At 38.3% G+C, this 21,950-nt stretch overlaps 2 protein-coding genes and 1 pseudogene across 3 annotated transcripts; 2 read left to right on the top strand and 1 right to left on the bottom strand.

Moving 5' to 3' along the window:
• The first annotated feature begins 1,263 nt into the window (after window positions 1–1,263).
• LOC146464718 (methionine-R-sulfoxide reductase B1-like) lies at window positions 1,264–4,967 on the top strand (annotated as a pseudogene). The gene is made up of 3 exons (XR_014868408.1): window positions 1,264–1,412; window positions 2,226–2,389; window positions 3,083–4,967. The product of XR_014868408.1 is annotated as a methionine-R-sulfoxide reductase B1-like (transcript).
• Window positions 4,968–8,405: 3,438 nt separating this feature from the next.
• LOC146464717 (substance-K receptor-like) lies at window positions 8,406–14,115 on the top strand. The gene is made up of 3 exons (XM_085129379.1): window positions 8,406–8,507; window positions 11,212–11,315; window positions 12,629–14,115. Exons 2-3 carry the CDS (start codon window positions 11,294–11,296, stop codon window positions 13,783–13,785), a joined length of 1,179 nt encoding a protein of 392 aa, XP_084985505.1. The 5' UTR covers window positions 8,406–8,507; window positions 11,212–11,293; the 3' UTR covers window positions 13,786–14,115.
• Window positions 14,116–15,372: 1,257 nt separating this feature from the next.
• Window positions 15,373–20,719, bottom strand: LOC146464716 (uncharacterized). Its single transcript, XM_085129380.1, has 4 exons — window positions 20,612–20,719; window positions 17,713–17,863; window positions 16,237–16,404; window positions 15,373–15,645 (listed from the first exon to the last, which is right to left on the bottom strand). The coding sequence occupies exons 1-4, from the start codon at window positions 20,661–20,663 to the stop codon at window positions 15,489–15,491; spliced, it is 528 nt and encodes a 175-aa protein (XP_084985506.1). The 5' UTR covers window positions 20,664–20,719; the 3' UTR covers window positions 15,373–15,488.
• Window positions 20,720–21,950: the final 1,231 nt, after the last annotated feature.

The raw sequence follows: 21,950 nt of genomic DNA, 5'->3' as shown, positions 1-21,950 counted from the left end.
AAATTCCCATCGCCTTCCACTTCGAAATAGCTTGGCTGAAATGTTTTCCGGCTGATATACTGGAACCTTCATCTGGTATTCCGGAATGATCCCTGATTATAATATAAATATTTCTGGTTTAACTGAGGAATGGCAGATAGCAGCCTTACTTCTTTACTGAATAGATATTTCTTTCAGATTACTAGATATACAGAAAAAGTTTGGGAAATTTATTTATTTTTTTGAAAGGTTTTTTGAAAGGTTCTCTTTCTCAGTTTAACGCGGCCTGTCCACTCGGAACGTTTAGCAGAAGCGTCTAGCTGAGCTTTTTGCATGCTAGCTATAATTTATAAGTTGTTTATCTTCTAAGTGGTGTGGTTTTACGGTGTGTGAACCATTGTCTATTTAAATTTACACAAGACTAACTGTAGCATCTTGTACTGAATGACACTCGATGATTCAATGAGACTTACTGAATGACTCATTGGCTAAAAGGCAATGATTTGTTGCAATTTTGAGCTTAAAAAACTCAAACATAAAATAGCCGGCCATATGTTTAAATTTCAGATTTTCTATAGCAGAAAGGATGAATTTAAGTTTTCGTTATTTTCAAAAACTACCAAAGGCTGTCTTCTGAATCAAGTGCCAGCTGATATAGCCACCATTAAACCGAAGCAAGCAGGCTCTAAATTTTTAATTTTTTTAAGTAGCTACTTTTCAGTTGTACTCGGTATTGATTTCTTAGTATTTTTTAATGAAAACATCAGCGTTATACCTAACCGGCATTGCTGACTTAATAAACATGACAATAACTCGGCTGAGTCCTGCAAAGTGAGTCAATGAGGGTAACACTTGCAAGTATTGCCTGGCCTGTAATGGGAAAAGTACCACCAAAATTAAAAACTTAGCATCTTTATTTTCCTTCTCTTTTCTTTTCTTATTTTTGTATTTTGTTTTTGATTTTGTTGAAAGTGTTCCCGTGGAACTAGGAGGCCCTTAAATTATATTCGGGGGAAGAAGGTAGCTGGCCTGTTTGGTTGACTGATGCGAACACCGCATTTGGTAAGGTTTTTCGTCCTGTTTTCCAGACAGTGAATCTATTCAGGCCCAGTGCAGAAATTTATATCTCAGTACAGAAAATGTTCTCTAAATTTTGTTTTCGCGTTTCCTCAAAATTTCAGGATGTCACGGAATTGTAAAAAGAAAGAAATTTCCATTTTATATATGTTGTCCAGCACCGCGGCGCGGAATTCCGGATTGTCACATTTCGGTAATGTTACATAACCAGTTTATTGATGCAAGAGTTGGCAGCTTTTCATTGTATCGCGGGCACAGTCATCTCGCTGGTTTGCTGGTTGGGAAAGAATACAGTTGAGCAACCATGTCGTTTTGCTCATGGAACAGTGAAAAATACAGAAACCATTTTGAAGCAGGTGAGTTTACAATTTAATTTGTTCCTTTCTTTCATGTAAACTTGCTTTTTAATGGCGCTGTTCAAATAAAATGACAGTGCCTCTGAAATGTCTGATTTTGATATCTGCAGTGGCCATGGATTTTTAAAGCTTACATTGTATGGTTGTTTTGACAGAAGGCAGTGTAAAACACACCGAAATTACTCATTGTCTGGGGAGAGAACTTAATTTGTGTCTTAAATACCCATGGTTTGCTTGCATGATCACCTTTTCTTCCGTGAAGAAGAGAAATACCTAAGCGGCAATAATTTATTGTCAAATGCATGCCAGTGCATTGCTGAGTCATTTTCGGTCATCATCGATTTACCACAGGAAGCCCATGATATAAACTAGTACAGTTACATGTACTTGTGCGAAAAGTTTGTAAAATATTAATTGGGGGAAGATAAAGGAACAGTCCTATATGGAAATTATGCATGCACTAACTCTCAAATCATTCCTCACAAACAAATCACAAGCATGATAGAGTTTGAATTTGAAATGGCTAATGCTTTTGAGCCATTTGGGTAAGATATGGATGTAGCTCATTTTCTATCCATGGAAGGTACCTTTCAAATTAAATTGGGAGACAAAGTCACTTACGTCAATTTTCAAAATGTAACATCTGGAGCAAAGCCATTGCCATCCTTGTTGCATTTGCGACAAAGCACTTGAGACGTGAGTTGCCTTTATAAAGCCAAAACATTTTCCTTCACTATTAGGAACAGAAAGGGAATCAGGTAATTGAAATTTATTATATCATGCCATGCATTATAGTTTGCTTGTAATTTTCAGGTATTTATGTATGCCCCAAGTGTGGTCATGAATTGTTCAGTGCTAGAGCAAAGTATAAGCACAACACACCCTGGCCAGCATTTACTGAGACAATTCGAGATGATAGTGTGTCTAAAGTAAATGAAACTGAGCCTCAAGAAAGCAGCAAGGCTAAAGCTTTGAAGGTATGTTCTGCTGTTGTGTTATTTTATTTTCATTTTAATAATCATTGCCTTTATAATAATAACATGTTAATTACTTGTATGTTACTTTACATATATTTATAGGACTGAGCAGTTTTTTTAGGGGAGAGGAGGATGGGGGGTGGGGGGTTAGTTAGTTATTTTGCAGATGAATTTCTCCCCACCCCAGCCAAAGACCAAAGAAAAGAACTCATATCAGATTCACATTTGTAATGACTACCATCAGCTCGTCTGAGGTCTTTTTTAAGATGAGCCTTTCTCCTTTTGAAGTGGAGTGTTTTTGCTAACCTCAAAAAGATGATCAGTTCTGATGATCATGTCATATAAAATATATTAGGTTATTTGTGTCATTCAATCTATGGGATGGTATAATTTGACTGATAAACGTAAAAACTAGAAGCTACCATATGGCTTAACACTGACAGTAAAAGCAGCTTGATAACATACTTGCTTAAAGCAAAGGCTCTGAAAGGGGATTTGGAAAAAAAAATGTTTGTATTTGGCCTGGACTATGACCTGAGTTTTTGCTTGGGAGGTTTTCACAAGTAGAGATTTGACCATAGCTCAGTTTATATTTCCATGTTTAGAATGATTAACTTAAATGTACTTGAATTTTGATTACAAGTCTTAACATCCACTCACATTTCCTTCTCTTTGAATGTGTTCCTTTCCCAGGTCAGCTGTGGTAAATGTGGCAATGGTTTGGGACATGAGTTCATAAGGGATGGTCCAGATGGCATCTCTTCGCGATTCTGAATCTTCTCTGACTCACTGAAGTTTATCCCAAAACAGGATGAAAGTAGCAGTGGGTCAATGTTTAATCAGAATGGAGCAAAATAATTAGCAATTGAAAATTAAGATGAATAGTTAAAATAATCCCTTAGTTTTGATGAGTTGTCCACATAATTATGGTTACAAGCTTTATAAAACACTGGAAAATTTAATATTATTTATAATATGCAGTTCCTTTAAGGGATCATTAATTTTTATAGGTGGGGTGGGGAGTTGGGGTGGAATTTTGTCCATCCAACTTTTTAGATTTAAGGATGGTGCCTACTATTGTTACTGCGCATACGTTCTGCGCATCGCGAGATACTCAGGTTTCCTATGGGTGGTGCCTACTAATACAGGAATATTTTTGCGCAGTTTAAAACTATACAGAGAAAGCAGAACTTACCAAATGTCGTTGGTATCTCAAAAGAAAATTGGGGGTAACCATGCATTTTTCAGAGAAAATTAAGCTTCAATTTAGGAAAAAATCCCATACATTGCTTTATATTTTGGCACTTTTTAGAGATATTGTTGCTTAATTATCTCTGAAAAATGGGTGGCTACCCCCAATTTTCTTTTTGGATTCCAATAGGCCTTGCTAAGATCTGCTCTTTTCGCATAGTCATAAGCCGCACAAAAATACTTCAGTATTAGTAGGCACCGTCCTTAATGTAATTAATAATCCCTGCCCTTCCACTTCCTATATGTAGACTGTATGACTCCATTACTGAGAAAAAAAGGGTTACAAATTTTACATTAAGATGTGGAAGAGCGATAGTGTGGTGTTTAGTGTATTGGACTTTTAATGGTTGGAAGATTTGAGGATCAGTGGTTCAAGGTTGGCCATCTGACTGCTTAGTATTATTTTTATTTTTGTTGAACTACCCCTCCTCACCTTGAAGCCAGTTTTTTGGCTTATTGCATCAGCCCACCCCACCCAAAAAATGGATGAATGGCCTGTTATATTATCCACTTCCAAGATTAAAACACATCCTTTTAAAGGGATTTTTGATACCAAGCTTCAAATTTCTTCTTACGATATTATCTCTGGGTGATTGAAATTAGAGGTCAGGAGAATAATAAAATGATAACCAAGGAAAAATGTCATGATTAACAAAGAAATTCTCCCAGATAGTGCCATTTAACAATTATTCTACGAGCATGTGTTGGATAAGAGGAGATAGATAGCCAACGAGGCACATAGCACCGAGTTTGCTATAATCATCTCACATCCAACGACCGTGAGTTGAGTAATTGTTTTATTGAAAACAATCAAGAATAATAGGTTGATCTTGCTGATGTCACTTTTACAAGAACAACCAGAAGACAATTTAATGGTCGCTAAGGCATGGTATAATGGCTCATATACCATGGCCGCTAAGCTTATCAAATCCCTGGAAATGTATCATACAATGATCCAGTATTTAATAAAATAAGTCATACAGAGACCAGTGGGGAGTAGGTGTATTTTGATACCATGGCTTTAAGAACTGATAAAGTTGTGATGTGATTTTATACTAAAATATTTAAATACAGTTACAGTAATGTTAGAAACGTGTTGGGCTTGACAAGGGAATGCAGGGGGAGGGGGGGGGGGGTGAGTTATCAGCTTTAGTTAAAGCAGTTGCTGTTACTAATTGGTGAGTGCATTGTGTTTTGTTTGAGCTTATGAAATGTCTAGTATGAAAACCTCCACCTCGGAGGTTATCTGGATGTGGATAAATTTTTACAAGTCAATGTACATGTAATATCAAACAAAATGCTAATAAACTCGCTTGCCAAATAAGTATTAATGACAACGCTGTGGTTATATTATATTATAAATATTATATTGCATTATTAATGACGTCTTTGTGGTTACTCTTATTTTTGCATGAATACCAAAGAGTCGTCAGATTTCACTTCACGTTTGTGGCAATGTCATTCCTTATGTTTGACTTGAAAACCCTTCAGATTCCTTCCATTAAGGACGGTGCCTACTAATACCGAAGTATTTTTGTGCGGTTTATGACTGCAGGAAAAGCAGATCTTAGCAAGGGCTATTGAAATCCAAAAAGAAAATTGGGGGTAACCACGCATTTTTCAGAAATAATTAAGCAACAATTCCAAAAAGCGCCAAAATATAAAGCAATGTATGGCAGTTTTCCCTAAACAGAAGTTTAAATATCTCTGAAAAATGCATGGTTACCCCAAATTCTCTTGTTGGATACCAAGAGCACTTGCTAAGTTCTGTTTTCTCCGCAGTTTTAAACCGCGCAAAAATATCCCCGTATTATTAATGTATTTTTATCAACATTCTTAATAGAAGTCAGATCAAAATTGACTGCTACCTATATTATTGAAAATGAAGGTTCGCTCCGAGGCTGCTCTTTGATCTTCTCAATTTAGTACTCCCTGTAAGTGTTTTTTTATCCTTTTGAACATACTCAAACGTGGCTGCCTTGAACACATTTTCTTTTACACTGCTTTTGTTTTGTCTTTCACTAATGGTGGTATTTAGGGTGGGGAGGGGGGAATTTTAACGACCTTCTTCATCAAAAAGTCTCGCTATGATTTCAGGTACATGTAATTTGTCCAGTGTTAATCACGATGATGCATTTTCGCCGAAGCGACCTACACCTTTTGCAACGCCTTAGATGAGTGGTCGAGAGGACAAAAGAATGAACAACAGAACAATGTTCCAACCCCTAAAAAACAATGCAGCTGCAGGTTATCAGGGTCCAGTGAAAATAGAGCTTTTGAAAGGTGCAGGTCTACTGTTTTCTCCTTCTCCGAGAAATTCGAGAGGGAAAGTAATTTTACACAGCGCGTGAAATGGAGGGTGGTGATCGCTCGCTTCAGTTTTGTTCAAAAAGGCCCGCTTTGTACTCACAAATCACATGACCCACGCCCTTGAACAGTGAGTCGATCTAGAGACCGACAGGGCACATCAAATTTGTAGATTCCAAATTTGGAGTTTAAAGGGAGGGGTTCACGGTTCGGCGCATGTCCATCATGAATCAAAATACTTTTTCGCCTTTGCTCGCTATGACCCAAGCCTGTTGAATTTAATTCGTTGTATTTGAACCATTCGGAAGGGAATAAGTAACTCGGGAAGTAATTTTTTCATATGATTGCGTTATTTCGCATGCAAATAACTGTAAACACATCAACCGTGGAAAAAATCCTACGGGTCAACGCTAAATTCAATATCGACAATGTGAGTACAGTCCACTAGCATTTTTTGTGAATTTTGGTCATCAGTCATTTTGCTTGGACTACTTGTAGAATGTGATTACTGAAGTACATGTGAGTGGGATTTTTAAGGCTATAAAGTTGATAAGAAAGAGAAAAAAGAATTTAGATTCATGCACATGCGCTGAAATGTGAACCCCTCCCTTTAAGTTTTCAAGAAAATATAATTATAAGGATTTGTATGCTTCAACTTACTGTTGCCTTGCTAAATGTTTGTGAATTGTACTCAAATTTTTGGGAACAATGTCATAGCACATTTCAAATTATCGATCTCTGGATGTTAGTTTCGAATAATGTTTTTCATACCTTTTTGACCAGATACAAATTTAGCAATGTTTCTAAATTGATGCAAATTTTACATCACTACCCCTTATCAGTTTTAGGTGTCAAAACAACACGACTTTCTATTGGCCTATTCCTCTGAGATTAGTTAGTAACCGTCCCAACTGGTGTATCTCGAATTGTGTTTCTACTTCAAGATCTCAAGTCAACAAATCACGATGGATTGGTGGACGGATAAGTTTAGAGAAGTTCTTTTAACGCGTCACACTATTAGCTCGATGCCCTTTGAGGGAACAATACAACAAGCAAGAGAAACATCTACAATGTCCCTTAGCTCCAAAACCAGGAGCTTTTACATTTGGGGCCAACATAGTTGGATAGATTGAATTGTGGATAGGCTGGCTAGTTAGTTGTCGTTATGGCTGGGATGCTGCGTGCTTTATTGTCACGTTCCGGTCTTATGAAGAGAGAGACGCCTGTCTTCCGTTGTAATTATATCTCAGTCCAGTATGAAAGGAAGCTGCATTTGGCATGATATCACCTTGGCCGTGGACGTGGCCGGTTTTCCGATTCTATTCAGTGTTCAACCGATTGGTGATGTGTCAATAGTAAGTATAAAGTTACACTTGCACTGCACGTGACCAATGTCAACTATGCCTTCAGAAGGCGTGACTTGTCTAATTATACGCCTCTGTTTATTGTTTTTTTTTTTGGCAATGGAACGACAGAAAGATCAGGCGTTGCACACGTTTGAAAAAAGGAGACCATTAATTTTGTCACGAGCAAAATAACTTAAAAAATTGTGATCATGAGTCCCGCCCACCTAACTTGGGTGAAATTATCGATTTTTGTGCATTTTTCTCTTCGAACCTACCATCTGCATGCACAAACCGACACAAATTGCCGACAAAGGCACGAATATAGCTTTGATTAAAACTTCATCCAGTTGGAAAATCGAGTTGTTTACGATAGAGTTCAATATTGACATCAAAGCTTCCGTTTAACAAATGACTCCCTCAATTAATTTCCTTTTGACGAAACAGATGAAGACATTATCCGAATTTGAATCTCCGTTCTACCTCCAGCATCGAAAATATAGTTTCGCCTCGAGGTGAAATTTTAGCTTATCAAGTTTATACTGAATTCGTTGTTATTATTTTTAATTTTCCCCTCCGAGTACGTGATACAAATTTTTCTTATGCAAAGAGAAAAGCACAAAAGCTATAACCGCAGTCATAATTTGTTGAAACACTTTCCTGAGACCACAGATATTATCACACCTCGCCCATAGAGCACGTACTCCCCCTCCCTCCCCCTCCCCTCCATTAGTGTTTCGTTCACAGCATTTCTTTCACTCCCGCTTGCTAAAACAAACAAATTCAACATTGAAGGGAAGAAAGAAGGGGACCGTTTCAACATTTATGACTGAGCGTGTAGTTAAGGATTTACGTGCCGAGGCCCAAGAAGCGAATTCAGTTGTACCTCGAAAAACAGCGCAAATTATTTTCTTGAAAAGCTCCCCCACATCTGTGTCAACAGTTTCCAATTTGAGAAAAAGTTGTGATCTGTCATTTGTCGATGACAAACACTCTTTAACGGAAGTATTTCATGTTTATGCGCGTGAGCTAGCCGGGGACATGCAATTAACCGAGATTATGGCGGGATATGTAAAAGGCACATTTTAATCACCTTTATCAAGCACATTGTTAATTAGCCAATCGTTCCTTTATAAAAGCTGCGGCAAGAACCTGGTCTGTTAATTTCGTCTAAAGGCGCTTTGCAAAGGCATTATGTAAACAAGGTGAAGTTCAAGGTATAGTAGATTTTCAGTTCTACGTGTTCTTTCATGATTCTTTCCTTCTTTGGACTGACTCGGCTATTGAATCGAACGGGCTTTCCTCTACGAATCGACGAAGAATCGATGTATCTCGTGTCTAAAGCTTTAAAATTTATGTTGGAGAAAAAAAAAATCTAGGCTGTTTTTGCGTTTAGTTCTAGAACGAAACTTAATGCGAAATAAATGTTTTTCCAAGGCTAAAAAATTATCAAGGGAAGGGTGTTACTGATTAATATTGAAAAGATTAATGAGAAAAAGGAGAAAAAAAATAATTTTTTTTTTGCTTAGACTGTGAAAACAGCCGGCCACTATAAACACTGTTCACTGGTATTTGACTTTTCACTTTAATAAACGTCGTCTTTGACATTTTTTTCCGCCAAATACAAGACAAGTGTGACGTTTTGAAAGTCAAAACCTATAATCAGAGGAAAAGGAAATCAGTTTGGTTTGGACTCAAAGTTTTCATGTGAATTCGTGATTAGCATTACTGAATATTGCCAACCTTCTGTTTACATTTTATCTTAGCGGCAAAGGTGTTTGTAGACTTGGTTCATAAAGCTATAAAAACCTTCTTTATCGCTGTATCAGTAAACGTTTAGTCTTCGAATTTGGCATTGACCCAGTAGTGCCATTTAACTAAAATTTTATCACTTAGTTTTAGGAAATAAGAATCACGGAAGTTGTCTATCTTCATCATAACTTTAAGTAAGATCGCCTTACAAGTTGCAAAAGGCAAAAACAGAAACACAAGGCTCCTAGCACGAAAAAATACCGAGCATATGGCTATGTTTCCAAAGTAAGGAACCTTTACGTCAGTCGTCGATCATTTTTTTAAATTTCCATCAATAGTGGCGTTTTCTAATTCCGTTCGCTATGAACAAACCCTCAAAACAAGATGATATTTTCAGTTTGAGATTTTACTTGAGTAACCAGTGAGAACAACTTTTTAAGGAATCGCGAATCCGGCAAGTGATTTTCAAAGAATTAAAATGAAATTGCAGTCTGAAAGTTATAACCGAATGCTAAATACACACTGTACGCTGATGGGTGTAATAGTACGTTTTAAAATTTACTGTAATTGCCTACGGCTTATAATAAACTAACGCCAGGCACTGAAAAGAATTTTCCCTCTCAAAAATTCAACAGACTCTACCTACGCCCTAGGCGACATTTTATTTCCGTTTGCATCTTTACAAAACTCAGAATGCATATCGCTTAATTGGGTAGTATCTTGCTGTTAATTTCTTGAATCAGAAAAAAGGAATGAAAGATTAAATACTTGTGAAATGTTCGTGGTTAGTGTGACGCGGCGTTTCGTCTCGGCCAAGAGACCTTCAGAATTTATAGGCAAAGTCTTTGAGCATCACGCCCAAAGTCCCGTTCGCAAATTCAAGATGTTAGCAGTCTGGCCTTCTATCGCAGAAGGATTCCAAACCGCACGTACACGAGTTGAAATTTATACAATTTTCAATTCTTTATTGTATAAATGAAAGATTAATCTTTGTAAACGGAGCAAAAAAGTCCATAATCTTATGGTTTCTCCTCAGTGCAGGAAACACTTGCAGTTTAACTCATTCGGACAGGATCTAGTTCGATTTAAAAAAGCGGCTTCATACAGTTTTCGAATGAAAGTTCCATGGCATGTTTCCGTCAAGTCATTTTCTATGTAAGTTCACATGCTGTGCGTTACTCCTTGCCATTGTTTATTTTTTTTGTCTCGCAGCCATCTCATGCACGCGAGTTATTTCACCACTACCACATCAAAAAACTGAAAAACAAAACCCAGCTAAAAACAAATATTTTACATGTCTTAATCATATGAACCTATAATGAGTGTTAAGGAGAAGCTGGAAATAAAAACGTTCTGAAAGCTTCTATAATGTCGAAGCCGATCGAGAGGGGCCTTTTAAATCTAATGGCCTTTTTAGAATTGTTTTTTTTTTTTTTTGTAACCATGCAGTTTGACGCGGTGTTGCTTTGAAATACATACAGGTAGTCTAGAGTTTATTTAAAAAAGGTGACGATTCCGAATGGATGTTCCATAAATATGTTCAATATTCTTTCCTTAGATAACTTTTATATGTCAGTATTTAGTTACAGTGGAGTTTTTACAATTATGAGACTGCTTGTACGTGTCATTTGCAACCTTTGAAAACTCATCTAACCTTGAAAATGCTTCATATCAAGAAATCGCATGCGCATGGTAAAAATTTGATGCTCGAACAGAAAAATTGCACCATTCTGAAGAGAATTTTTGGTGTGTGCGCATTTAATTGTGCGCTTAACTTTTACATGGGGTTTCCGCAAAAATTAAAATTTGCTATGTTAAGTATATTGTAAAGTCTGTCAAGTAAACCCATATAATTGTTGTTGTTTTAAAATCGTGATGAAAGTGAATGAATTTGAATACGCCAAAAACTGATGCCAGAAAACATATCTGACTGAGCAATTACAACGTAATAAAATCGAGCTCGATCTAGGACGTGCACTTAATAGAATAAGTAGTCTCAGTCTATGGTTTAAATTAGTGTCGGACAACAGGCATGTCATTAAAACACGAGGCTTGTCCAATAGGGGCCCTTTAAAATCAGGTGAACATTTATCATGTATGTTATCACCTGCATCTGCGGCTTATAAAAGCACTCATTACTAAATATCGGCTTTCTTTTTTTCCTAATAGGTTTTAGTGTTCGGACAATAGACTGAATAAGACATAGATAACAAAAAGAGACCGAGCAGAGGCAGACTCCTAGGCCGTCAGAATGAATATGTCCACTACAAACGGTGAGTAGTATTCAACGATATTATTCATTATTTAGTGTTAGATTTACCTCTCTAGTGTAGGTTTTGCGTTCTGTAATAGGACTGAATTAACCGTGGAAAAAGGCTGCCTTTATGTTTACTTTGTTTTTCGATATGAAATATCCAGAGTACATTTATTTAACCAGCAAGAATTTGAATAAGCAAATGAACACAATTTGAAAATATTATGATAACAAACAAACCTTGGGTTTTTACTTCTCAGTTTGTGAATGCATGTGTGTGCCGAACCATTTTCGAATGAAGCCATTAATGCTCTTTTTACCGTACCATACCCCGCGGTGGTAGACCTGTTTGTCTCCGATGTTTTTTCACAATAATATGGAATTTTATTTATCTGGTAGCTTCCGGGATCAGAGTCATTACTCCAGAGAAGCGCTGGTAACTCTTGAACAAACAATCCCATTTGTATACTAAACATATCTGAAATGGCGCTCAATTTAGAGGTTCTTTATACACAAGAGCAACCTTGTTGACAGGGGGTGCTTACCATTTACGCAAACCACCCGGATGGAAATTTTCGGCATAAATACAAAATGATTTAGCTTCTCTTAACAGAAGATGGATAACATGCAAAATGTATGAGCATCAGCCGTAAATCCCAAAAATGCATCACTTTGACCAGAAGCCCATAATTTCGGAAGTGCTCCAAATGGAATGATGCGTACCATTTGATTTCCCAACTGGAATTCCCGGGTTTTCCATGTAAACGGTAAGCTCCCAGGGTCTCTAAATTATTGTAAGAAGAGAGAGCCTGGTAACGAGGTTGATTAGTGTCTGCCACTGTTCTCTAGTTCCTTTCGTGGCTCGACAATGCTGAGCGCCGTACCGTGGTGACTTAATAAGTTTTGGAGTAGGTTTTGACAAACATTTGATAACTTTCAGGAATCAATTTTGACTCCAGGAATCAGGTAGTGCGGAGTCGAGCGTAAACCGTGAAACAACTCTGACTCGCAAATTTGTTGGGTTTTGATTGGTCAATAAGAAGCAAAACCATCAGTGAATTGTCAAAAGGAAGCGTCCCACACAGACGCTTTCTGGACTGGTGACGCTCTCTCACATGGTGGAGGAGAGATTGTGTGACAAACCGTAAGAGTGTCGGAGAACCCAAAGATTGTTAGCCTAGCAGCTGGAGGGTAGTCAAAAAGGTTGTTGAAACTAATAAAATCGTCATCAAATGGCAACTGTATGGTGCGCGGCACTGTTTGTCTAACCAGTCGGTCATTTTTAATAGTACCTTCCAGTAAATAATCTATCATTGTACCTGACTTTTTCAGATTCCACAAACTCCTCTGATCAGCTGCATCTTCCGCCTGATTCGACTTCGACGACACACCAAGTGATCATCACCCTTATATACGGCGTGATGTTTTTATTTTCTCTTAGCGGAAATGCTATGACTGTCTACATCGTGCTGTCAAGGCCCTACATGAGATCAGTGACGAACTCTTTAATCGCCAACATGGCCATAGCTGACCTCCTCATGACATTCAGCGCCATGCCCTACTCGGTTGCCTATTCGTTTGTGCAGAGCCGCTGGTTCGGTGGCATTATGGGTATGACCACGTGTAAGATACTACACTTCTCTATCACGCTGTCGATCGCAGCGTCCATTTTGTCGCTGATCGTGATCGCGTTGGATCGCTTCGTTGCCGTGGCGTACCCGTTCAAACGCTTAAGATCCATTCGTAAGATTTCCGCGACAAGTGGCATTATTTGGGTCCTGTCTGTTATTCTCTCGTCTCCCTACCTGTACAGCTATAAAGCCGTTCTAGTGCAGGATGGCAATTACCACTGCTTTGTCATGTGGGAGCCCTTGGCTGACACTTTAAGGGCATCGCGCATTTACTTTACGTTCGTTTTTATCTGTCTTTATATTGTTCCGTTGTTTGTCATTGCCGTTTTCTACTGCATCATTTCCTTTAAGCTCTGGGTTCGACAGATTCCAGGAAATCCGACCGCTGCGAACATCAGACACGCCGAGCTCGGCAAGCGAAGAACGATTAAAATGCTTATCATCGTTGTTATTGTTTTTGCATTGTGTTGGCTTCCTGCACATTTGATGCACTATTTTAACTTTTATGACGAAAAAACAACCCGCAAACTTCCCGAATTGCTTTATCTAGTCGCGTTTGGTGTCTCTCACGCAAACTCAGCTATAAACCCTTACTTATACATCACACTGAGCAGAAATTTTCGCCGTGCTTTTTTCGACGTCATAAGAAGCTGTTTTAACCCCACCGGAAACTTGGTAAGACCTGGGGAAAGAGATTCAACATCCCAGACTAACCTTTCCAGAGGTATGTCGTTAGAACACGTCACACCCTTTGGAAGAAGAGCGGCGTATGAACTGTCCGGCACCGAGAATAGTGGGGACTTACTCCGTGTGAGACAGATAGGTCTCTTGAAAGTTACAGAGCTCGAAACGAAGTGAAACAATTACTGGCAAGCTTTGCGAGGTAACCCTGTACGCGGTTAAGGTTCTGAAAACCGAAACTCAGACCTTGAGAAAGAGAATCAACCTGTGGCAGCAAACGATATGATCACATTTTATTCAACAGAAATAGTCATCACTCAAATAGTGCAGAAGAGAGATTTGAACTTTGCTTGATTTATCAGTTAATGCTCATTTCTGTATCTTTCGGTTCCCACGTTGATTGACTCCTTGTAAGAAGCATATTCACACTGAGTGTGAGTCACCGATTTTTAGGGTTGCTGTGAATAGCCAAAACAAATATTAATTTCAATGGAGCAGTTTAAATAATGGTTGAGTTTTGTTAACAATAACGCTACTAGTGCACAATTTCTAGTATTAATTATGTTTGGCTGCGGATGGCGAGGATGGAAATGGTTTGCAACTTTGAAAAACTTGGCCAGTTGTTTCAAGTTCTCCCTGTGTATTTTAGGAAAGTCCCTAAAAATTGGTTATGGTTTGTTCTTCCTTGGAGAAAATCCTTAATTTTTTCGTTCCCCGTGTTGTAAGAACAATTTCATGTTACAAAACAGGTTCTATGTCAAATACTTGCGCAGTTTTGACCGAAATGCAGCAAAATCGACGTGACAGTGCCTCTTTAAGTTATTTAGAAAGTGTAGATTATTACACATAGTCAGCTTGACCGACGTGCCATGGGCCCCAGATATCGAAACCTTGAATCATTATTTAATCAGACAATTAGGATTATGTCCCTGATATATATAACTGAAAATAAACAAAAGTTATTCGTGCATCCAGGGGAAATCCTGGTTGTTTATTACATCCCAGTATTACATTCTACATGAATATGTGATTCGAAACACCGAAAATTCAAACGATTTGTTCTGGCCTCTTAATTGGGGCTGATTCAGTGAGTTAAGTATTGTGTTTTCCTAAATTAGGGCCAAAATAGATACATTTCAGCCTTTAATAAAAGACAAGGGCTAAAATGCGTCCCTGTTTTTTTTTTTTTTGGGGGGGGGGGGGAGGGTGGCCGAAATGGTTTTTAAGGGTTAAATTGAATCGGTCTTAAATAAGGGCCAAAATAATTCTAGTTTTAAGGTCTGAAATGCACTCAAGGGTTTAGATGAGTCCTAGAGGAGGCTGACATGATCATTGATACACCATTGCTCAAATTGTGACCAAAATGGTTCTTGAAGGGGTACAATTCCGGGGGGGGTACTCCGCTATATAAGCTATATAGGTATCGCGGCCCCAAAGAGTATGGTTTTGAGCTGAGTTGAGCCGGTCTGAAATAGGGTATAGATTTCAACCATTGTGGTCTGAAAGTCTGAAAACGGGAAAGGATTTTACAGAAAATGGTTGGATTCTAGAAACCAGGTCTGAAAATGGGTACGAATTTAAGAGGCCAGGGTTGAAAAAGAGTGCCTAAAAATTACATATTTTGGTCTGAAAGAGGGGCAGGATTTGGAGAACCGAGCTGCACACCTTCACTAAAAACTCCGACGAGTACCCACCCCCCCCCCCTCCCTCTCGGGGTTGGGGGTTGCTAGAATCAGCCTCTAAGTTACCAGGGACTGAAACAGATCTTTTAAATCCACAGTTTATTTGCTGAGAACTAATAAGATAATGAGTGGCCTTGCTGCTCTTAAAACCGCTAAAGATAAGAATAAAGTGAACGAAAATAAAACGTTTTCCCCTAGTTATATGAACAGCGCGTACACGTCGAAGCAGACATTGCCCTGGTTGTCGTCTTCACCGTTGTCCGTCAAGTCTTCTCCGTACCAGAACCGCAGGCGGTCGTTCTTTTTTAGGTACAACGGGTCAGCGAAATTTGCGAAAACCAGTTCATCTGAGGATCTGAAGAGAAAAATAAGGTTACGAAGTGTTTTTTTTTTTGCCAAAAAATCATAGCACTTAGGAAAGTATACGCACTGTAAATTCAAATTCAAATTCAGGTCCAAATTCATCCCACGCGGTCACTAGAAATCAATTGGAACTGTGGGGCTCAAACAAAAATTTTTGAATTTACATACAGGTAGAAAAATAAGGGGAATGACCGAAAGACAGATCACGAGCAGGCACTGACAACAAAAAGACAGACAGCCATCAATAGCTCAAGATCTGTATCTGTAAATTTTTAGCGCGAGATTCGTAAAGTCTTTCCTACCAGAGGTACCACCAAATTATGCAACATTAATTTGAGGGTATGATTGCCGTAATGACATAATTCAGAGTTAATATAATTATTGACAATAATTATCCGCAGTTTGAGTAGCCAATCTGAGGCACGTACGTTAAATCTCTATGGACTTGTTTGGATGCTAAGAAAAGGCAGTGTTTTTTGAACATCGCCTATGTTGGGTCATATAAATATGCGGCATCAAGAATCAAAAGAATTATTATTTTTTAAGAGCGAAACGTATGATTGGTGACATGTATAGTCCTTACTCTGGGTCAACCAGAGGCATGTTGTACCACATTCCTTGAGTTTGCGTGAAGTATTTCGGAAGAGGGAAGATCACGTAATTGGACTCATCAGTAATGATGATGTTCAGGCGATGATCTTTGGAGGCGCCACAGCCCCATCTGCTGTTGTAAGCCTCGTTGCTCTTGCACCTGTATGAAATCGGTGAAAGTGAGGTCAGAAGGTGGGGACATCAAATAATACAGAGAAGGTAACAACAACAACAATTTATTTACTTACAGATTCAGATTATATAAAGGGCTTGTCCCGCAAATAGCCACAAAGCTAGTCGAGGCGGGACAAGACGAGCACGAGAACATAATGGAAAAAAATTACAGAAAAGGAAGAGATGTATAATTATGATGGAATATTTGGTTAAAATGTGTGAGAGTGCTGAAGTACTACACTCTTCAAAAGGGTTAAGCGATAGGTGGCGCCTTGCATGGCCATGGCTTGGACACCATACTTACAACAACCTTATGCTGCAAAAATGGCTGATATTTTGATATTCTTTTGTCTACATTCAAATTAGCCCTACTGGCCTCGTCTAAGGCAAAACACTCTTATCATTTTTGAACTCAAGAACGAGGTTAGTAGGGCTTATTGAATGAAACAAAAACAAAAAAAGAAAAAAGAAAGAAAATAAAGAAAATTAAAATTGCGTGCAGTCTATAACGACCGATAACTCTTCAGGAAAGAAATAAGTCACCGCGGTCAACGATTTTACGCATAAATTAAAAGTAACTGTCTATGGTTTGAGCAGTTTGATGTCGTGGCTAAATTAGTTATAAGGGTAAGGTTGTTTTGAAAGTAGTAATAAGAGTGATAATTTTTTTCCTTTGTTTTCCTTTGTCTTCCTTTTTCCTCTTTGTTCTTTCTGTCTTCGTTGATCTTGTTTGGTTTGTTTTTTTTTTGTTTTTTTTTTTTCGGAGGAATTAAGAAATCGAAAAGGCCCTGGGATCGAGTTGGGTGGCGGGGAGTGGGGAGAGGGGACCTCTTGCTCCAAAAACGGCCGGTAAATATTTATATAAGTAAATATGTGGCAAAGGACCGCGAACGAAAATGCTGCTGGTATACGCAGAATCTGTGAAAGACTGTCACGCGCTATGACTTTGGCAAACATTTGGGCCCATCTGGGGTCATTACCAAGTACATTTAGACAACTAACTCATGTTGGTTGAACATTCTACTTCTTGCTGCTCAGGCACCGTGCTAACGACCAACCAGCTCGAAACAGCTATTCACGGTTACATTTTGATTCTCAGTTTGGTCTCTAACATGCCGCTGTCGTGCTAAGTTGTCTACGTAGCATCAGCCTTGCTTATTTTTCTTCTAAATATATCTGCGCGAGTTGCTTTTAATGGTCGCGATACTTTCTGTTTCAATGAGATTTGTCTTTTGGTGGTACGCTGTTGCTGTTAGGCTAGCTCATATAACTTTGATATCAATGTTTTTCTCACCTGACTTCCCCAGAATGGTACTTGAGTTTCAAAGCTCCCACCAGCTTACTATCCTCAAGGTACGACAGATGGCCAAACCTGTTTTGTCTCGGTTGTACACACACCTCAATGCCTTTATTAATCTTCGTCCAGCCCGCACCAGCTGATGCATCTAGCCGTGTGAAAAGGAAAAAGGCAAAGCAGCACTCGTGAATTATAATTATAACCCACCGATTATTTTACTCTCGTTCTCATTGGATTAAGCACATCACGAGCTGCAAAATCGGGCTACGGTTATTAGACAATAAGATTCATCCGACTTTTTCGAAAAATGAAACAGAGCAAGAACGTCACGGTTTTAGGTCTCAGTTGTTTTAATCCAATCACATTGTAGTAAACTAGTTAGCTTGTAGAATCAAAAATATTGTTTTCCTGCTCTGGAATCATGATTTTAAAATATAAAAAATATAAAAAATTCTGTACTCAGAGCGCAATCAAAATTTTTAAAGTGGGATATTCAGTTCGTTCGGATCCACCGAACTTCGATTGTTGGCTGACGAAGTTCGGTGGATCCGAACGAAATATCCCACTTTAAAAAATTTTAATTGCGCTCTGAGTACACCTGCAGAATTTTTAAATTTTTTATATTTAAAAAAAATTAGTTACCTTGTATTTTATTTGGCTGCAATCGCGCCGTGGCCACCACTGGCTGTTTTAAAAGTAAAGCCCCCACGTTTCAGAAATTAATCGGAGGGTTATATAATAAATAAATCCCATTCGTGCCTGCTGATACATCGGATGATACATGCCCTCGACTTCAAAACTTCTCTTTAAAGTTTCACAGTTGTCCTCGAAGCTTCGTTTCTCGGCCAATTGATTTCTCGGACAAGTTTTCAGTCTCGGGCATTATCTTCGATTACATCAGCCGCCTGAAGAGGCTAGGGTTATCTACTAAATAGCTTCCTTTTTCTTTTTGCAAATTGTATTCTACAGCTATCTCAATTAACGTTGTCGGATTTTAAAGCCTCGAGCTAACGCGATAATAGCGAAAGGTAGTATAGGTAGTTGTAAATCTTTTGTAATTCTGATGAAATCTCACGATTGTGAGGTGGGTGGGATGGATGGAAGTACAAAATACATTTTTTTTCTGTGATTTCATTCTTTTAGGAGTACTAGTTAGTTTATGGGCGAATTTGGTAAATTTCTTAATAAATTACCCATATCAGCTTTCAGGTTTGTGGCGTGTTTGAAAACTATCGAATTATATTTTTTTAATACAGCTGTAATTCTGAAAATTCAAGTTGCTTATCAGTTCTGTTTGACATTGCCAAAAAATTAAGACATTTCTTTGTCAGTATTGTAAATATATAGAGCTTTTTACGTAAACAATTATTGCTTAATTTTTGAGGGAAATATTTTCCCAAACGGACCCGTAGTCATGACAAATTGGGTTTCCTTTTTTTTGCCACGAAGAAGATCTAACCTCTATGTGAAAAAAAAAAGAAAAAAATCATGTTTTAACTTAAAAGTATTGAGGTGAAAATCACCATTCAAAATCTTTTCATCCTGTAACTGAATCGTAATTAAGAATTTCTACCGCATTCAATAATGTTTAGAACTTTCAGGATATTTTCTCTGTGAACCATAAGCGTGACTACCACGGACACCCAACAGAAAAAAATGAAAGCAAACTGATATTTAAAATATCGTTCTCTGTTTTTCCAGATCGTTTTAGAACCTTTAAAGATGATACTTGCTTTGTTTTTTATTTTCTTTGGCTGAATATGCAAGTTGCAGAAACTTTATTTCCATAATGTTAATGTTCTGAGCTCCTGTTAACTTTTGCCAAAGAGTAGCTGTCCTTCGGATTTCGCACTAAACGGTATTTTTGTCCCTCTGAATCTGATCCGAAAACTAAAGAAATTGAAATCTGAGGAGAATAAGGCTTTCTGAGCCTTTGACACAAGCCTTGTAAACCATGATGTGTATATTTAATATGCCTTATGAGTCGCCGATTACATGCATGTGCCAGCCTATCAGTGTACTTCAAGAGCAAAAAGAACAACCCTTTCTTTTTGTTTATGCATTTCTACATTTCAGTTCTGTCGCTGTTGGAAGAGGACAGTAGTGTGAATGAGTAAATTAGCTGTAAGCATTTCTCGGTTGTCAGCGGAAATTTTCCAACATCCGTTGCCAGTTAACCTCTTTTTATTTCGAACAATTTTGCCTTTTGTAGGGTTCGGATGAGGACGAAACTAGAAGTTAAATTTGAATTAGAAAGCTAGTTAGAAAGCTAGAGAAAGTAGTAATGCGATATGAAAAAAAAAAATAAGGATGAAACTATTCGCCTCCCTTTAATGTTCATGGCTTCCATACTCATGCTGCTTCATTGGGGTTTTTTGAGTTTCTTTCAAATTCTCGACTATTAAGCTCCGAACGTTTTCTTCGGCTTCTCCAGTTCCCTCCCTCTACAGAACTAATATGCATCTAATTCCAATTCAACGAGAATATAGTCAAGAGGAACTTCAGGAATTCACTCTCCACTAATGTCGCTTTTTTCTAAGCCTAAGATTCTCATTGTAAGGCCATTTATCAGTCCCATGCAAGCAGTCAAAAGCTCGCTTCCACTTTTCCAGTTTTACTCGCTCTGCAAAACCAATAGACGTCCAATTCCAATTCAATGAGAACATAGTCAAAAGGACCTTCCAGAATTCACTGTCCACTAATATCATTGTTTTAAGCCTAAAATTCTCATCGCAAGTCCAATTTTTAGTCCATATAAGCACTCAAAATCGATCAAAGCTCGCCTCACTGAGTGGTGTGTTGTTTTATGCGCTTTAACAGCTGGAAATGAGTTTCCTTTTCAAACTAATTCTGGCAACACAGAACTACTGAAAAAAGGAGTGGTTTTAGGACCTACCTTGGGCAACGGAACTTCCGAGGAAAACCAACGCAATTATTTGGAAAATCATTCCGAGCTGGGATGCTTCCTAACTTTGTGAAATGTAACCTTGAAAATACCAGGATGAGTCCTTTATTAGGAAAAAGATAAACAAACGTTTCTTTATTGTTCTTAATGCGCACAAAACTGACGTAGATTGTGACAAAAAATAACAAACAAGCGCTACTGTTTGATTTGTGAAAGAAACATGACGTCCAACACATCTACTGCACTTCACCAAGTAGATGGAATTTTTTGACACTCCAGTTGTTCCCTTTAAGCCGCCATACAGCAGTCGGAGACGCCCAACTGTTCATTTCGGTGGATATCCGAGTCTCTTTACGGTGGCCAATTTACCTTTAGTTATCAACTCTGTTGATAAACCAAACATTCGTTTCTACTGCCATGATGCACTCCGCAGTTTCTTTAGAAACAAACCTCCTACACACATCTGTTTATTATGAGCAGCTCCCATGGTACCGGCCAAATCCTGATAATTATTTTCTCCGTATAGCAGAAAGTAAAAAGGAAAAGTCGCTCAATAAAATAGTTCGGGCCCCGTTTCTCTTCTGAGTTACCGCCGGATAACTTAATTAGCGAGTTCAAAATCGTTTTTGTATACACGACGATTCAGTCTTTAGGGTCTTTCACTGATGTGGATTTTTTTAAACCTAAATTTTAGCTGTCGAGCATCGCCAATTAAGTTTGTGACTAAAAAATTGCACCGGTCGATGGATGAGATGGAAATGCGTTGTAAGCTCACCGACAACAATTACACCAGGTTTCATTTGCTGTAATTTTGCCTGGCCCGTAAGCAACTGAAACGTGATCGGATCGGGCTGCATTAGATAAATCGAAATGCAACTTGGTTCAATTTTATTTAGCCCGTGAAGGGGAGGGGGCGGCTGTACACAGGCTAATTTTATTAAGTGTTTTGTGTTTTGAACACTTATTACCTGCCCAATAGGCAATACACCATCGTAAAATGACAATATTTTATGGATCGACTACTCGAAATAAAAACCTTTGTGGCAATCGAGAGAAACAAGACGTTTGTGATAAGTATTTATGTGCAAGGGGGTTGGATTCCAGAACCTCCAAGAATATATAGAAATCAGTCCGTAAGTTAAAAGCTGGCTCTTTGGATATATTTAATTCCGAATTAGGATCAACATTAAATTAAGTTTGACAGCTAATCAATGCACATGCCCCAACATCTTGTTGGCTACGTTTTAATTGCTTCTCTCAAATGACTTAGAAGGGGCACCCATATTCAGAAACAATGTGCACATTTATACATATGTCAATGCCATAGCCT

This window comes from Pavona decussata, unplaced genomic scaffold, assembly GCF_977016875.1.
Source record: "Pavona decussata unplaced genomic scaffold, jaPavDecu1.1 SCAFFOLD_161, whole genome shotgun sequence".
Lineage (NCBI taxonomy): Eukaryota > Metazoa > Cnidaria > Anthozoa > Scleractinia > Agariciidae > Pavona > Pavona decussata.
This window is presented reverse-complemented; position numbering and strand designations above follow the sequence as displayed.